We start from the raw sequence: 3,654 nt of genomic DNA on the forward strand, positions 1-3,654 counted from the left end.
CCTTCTTGGTTTTAACAGGGAACAGATGGTTGGAACACAATCATCATTCTCTTTTTTCAAAATACAAACTGGGCTTTGTATTAATCCTAGTTAATTTAAGGAATCTATCTATCAAATCCAGTTTCCTATGAAAGACGTGAAGAGTGAAGTGGTGAGAACCACTTACATTCCTGGGCTCATTAGAATCATTTATTACCTCTTTCTGCAAGAAGGGAGGAAGGGAAGTGTGAAAGCTGGGAGACAACACATCTGATCCGTATTCATATTTCAGAAAATCGGATCTTAAATATTATTACCAAGGAAACTAAGCCGTGTAGAGATGAAAGATTACGTTCCACAGGGCAGAGCGTAATCTTGGGAGCTCAGGTAGTTTGCAGACCTATTTGTTAAAACAACGTTTGGAGGATGGTTTGTAAAGGCAGCGAGCAGAGCGGATGACAGCGGTTAATTTTATACAAGGCTCTGCTGGCTCTGTGACACTGCCGTGAACCATGGCTCCAAGGCCTGTCAGCTGCCAGGGGGTGGAGGGCGTCTTGTTTCCTCCTTCCTGTGCGTCTGAGTTTTCTTTCCTTAGTTAGTGCCAATTAGGCAGACGTGGCATTCTCAGGGCTAATCATAGGAGCTCCACGAGCTAGCATGAGGAAAACTAGGCCCCTCCATGCAGACAAAGAAAGCCAGGACGGAACCTGGAGCCTGTGATGTGTGGCTGCCACAAGAGCGATGGGGCCAGCATCCTTCTTGTGAGTACTTATGTTTATCTGTTTCTCCCACGTTGCAGACTATGATAAGTGTGTGCAAATGGCCAATCGGAGTCTTGCACACCTGGCCCAGTCCAAGCCGCTCACTTGGATCCAGAGACTGTCGTGCTCAGAAAATGCGCTGTTTGTACCCGGGCTGGAGGGTGCGGCAGGAGGCCTGCTACACACATCAGTGGATAACTTCACTGTGGACACCAGCAATGGGACCAGGGCACAAGGGCTCAGAGGCAGGTGGGTTTGACATATCTGTTCTCTGGGCCCAAAGCATCATGTACTTGGTGCTCTGGAGTAAAATCCATACGTGAAGACATTGTTTAAAGGATGTCAAATGTCTGAGGGAAGTATGCATTCATTGGGTAATTATCAACTAAATCCAGAGATTACCCGAAGGGCAGCTATGGGCCAGATCTATGCTAGACACGGGACAGACATCCCGTGTCTCCCTGCTGCGTTGCTCTATCTTTTGGTGCAGAAAGAGCTAGGTGGTGATACAAAATCGAAGGGGACAAAATAAACAAGTTGCAATAGCCTATTTAGCCAGGTACTGTTCTAAGCACTGTACCCATCAGCTACTTTTACCCTCACAACCTTGTGAAGCGCTTTCTGTTTCCTCCCAGTGTGAGACTTGAACACACACACAGCTGGCCCTGGAGTCTGTACTCCTAAGCTCTACATTGCCGCTGCTTTCTCTTTTGATGGATTGCTTGCAATTTAATTTGCAAGGGAAAATAATGAGCTTATCAACACAACTTCACATTATAACATAATGATCCATAAATTTTAAAATAGCCTCGAAGTTGGATTGCACTTACATTACAAGTTCTATAAATAGCACAGATTCACAGGCAGCACAGGACCAATGAAGGGGGCTGTGGGAGGGAGCTGTTTTCTGGAATGAGTTATACATCTGCTTCAGCAAGAGGGTGTGGGTGATTGATTTGAATTGCAATGCATATATTATATCTTAAAGTAATTCTTAGAAAATTACTGCTCCAGATTCTGTTGACGCAAATATGCATCACCACGCACTGCAAACTAACTCAATAATGATGAAGCAAAACTATTATTGTTACCACATAACAAACAACTCCAAAGCATAGTGACTTAAAACAACATGCATTTTGCTATTCTGTTTCACGATTTTCTGGGTTACAAATCTAGGCAGGGCTTGACTGCGCGATTCTTCTGCTTCTCTTGAGGGTACTCATCAGGACTGGTCTGGAGGCTCCAGGACTGTGTTGTGCATGTGCCCAGGCCCTCAGTGGGGATGGCTGGGATGGTGAGCTTCTCAAGCCCAGTGTGGTCTCAGGCCCTCTCCACGTGGTGCCTCCATGTGGAAGGTAGTGAGGCTTCTACATGGCAGCTCAGGGCTCCAAGGGCCCAAGGCGAGCTGCCAGTCTCCTAAAAGGCTGGGCCTGGGGCTGGCACAGGGTCACTTCTGCCATACTCTCTTGGTCAGAGTAGTCACATGTCAGCACAGATTCAGGGGCAGCAGAAACAGACCCCACCTCCTGATGTAGGAGTGTCAAAGCATATGTGGCCATCTTTGATCTGTCATCAAACTGATAGTCCTTTATAACACTTTATAGATTAAAAGACGAAAGAAGCCATGACTGACTCAAGGCCACCTTGAGAATGTGTTGACTGCAAAGCACCCTTCCAGTGACCTGCCAGTGGGCATGCACAGGAGGGGACTGGCAGCACTGCATGGCAGCCAGCCTTCTCAACAGGAGGCTGAATTGGGGTTCTCAGTAATCTCTGGTTCTCCTCTAATTGTAGTTTATCAATGCCAGACTTTCACAGCCCTTAGTAACTCACATCACAGGTTATGGGTCACCTTCTATGAAAAGGGAAATCTAGGGTCTCTGGCCATCTGGGAGGTCCCCAGAAGCACAGCCCAAGACAGTGACTTGGGTGCAGGTGGCTCTTGTGGAGGTGATGCCGAGAAGCAGGAGTGAGCAGTGTAAGTGAGACAGGGAAGGAGGGAAAGTGAAAAGAAAGGGGGCAGTGTCATCAAGATAGCTGCTGTGGGCATCCAGGGCTTAAATCCATGAGAAGTGCACAGAAGTCCTCCCAGAATTGTCTGTCTGAAGGACCAGGGAGTGGACACTTGTGCACCGGCTCCCATCCCGCTCTGGTGCAAGCTTGTCTGTGGGAGGTATGAACTCTCCTATACCGTTGGGCAAGGTGGGGGGATAGAGGGGGTGGGTGAGATGCCCAAGATGCTCAAGAAGCTCTAGGGCAGAAAGAGGACCACATCTGAGGCTAGATCAGCACGAGCTGAGGCTGAGCTCAGGTGGAACTTCCCACCACTGCTCTGGCCGGTCTGAGGTGGGACAAGGGCTGCATCCATCCGGCTCTGTCATCCCTGTGCACGGATGAGAAGTGCATCATCCTTGCTGTGGCTGGTGCAAAGATCACCCAGCCCAGGGTCCCCTTCAGGCAGAGTGCTGGAACGAGCCCAATGCCATGGAAATCCACCTACACCTACTCAGCTGTCTGCTGTGTGTGATGTTGCGCTAGTTTTTTGTAACACCCGTGCCTCTCTTTCCTCATTTGTCTGGTGGTGGGAGCAGCGATGCCCACCCCACTGGGTGGCTGTGGGAATTAAATGGTGTTATAGAACCCTGAAGATGGGATGAGTCTGTGATGAGTGTCCTAATGTTGGTGCCCTTCCCCTAGTCTCTAGGGGAGAAGGTAGGAACACAAACCCTCTTAAAGGGGATAGAATGGTTAAATGTTTAAGGCAGACACAGATACAGCTTTATTGCTCCCCCGAGAGTGAGGTGATTTCCAAATAAGGGGACAGAGGAGGGCTGCATGGGGGAAGTGACAGCGGGTCTTGACCAACCGTGGGTTTGGGCACAGTGAGAAGGAGGGGAGATAGGCAGGAATG

At 48.9% G+C, this 3,654-nt stretch overlaps 1 protein-coding gene across 1 annotated transcript in view; it reads left to right on the forward strand.

Moving 5' to 3' along the window:
- The first annotated feature begins 2,707 nt into the window (after positions 1-2,707).
- The window catches only part of FRMPD2 (FERM and PDZ domain containing 2), a 31,736-nt gene continuing 30,789 nt past the window's right edge, over positions 2,708-3,654 (forward strand). Inside the window, exon 1 of the mRNA XM_007453440.1 lies at positions 2,708-2,712. Within this exon, the coding sequence (XP_007453502.1) occupies position 2,712 (1 nt within the window). The 5' untranslated portion in view covers positions 2,708-2,711. The remainder of the gene's footprint in view (positions 2,713-3,654) is intronic.

The sequence above is a fragment of the Lipotes vexillifer genome, unplaced genomic scaffold (genome assembly GCF_000442215.2).
Source record: "Lipotes vexillifer unplaced genomic scaffold, Lipotes_vexillifer_v1.1 scaffold2641, whole genome shotgun sequence".
NCBI classification, from domain to species: domain Eukaryota; kingdom Metazoa; phylum Chordata; class Mammalia; order Artiodactyla; family Lipotidae; genus Lipotes; species Lipotes vexillifer.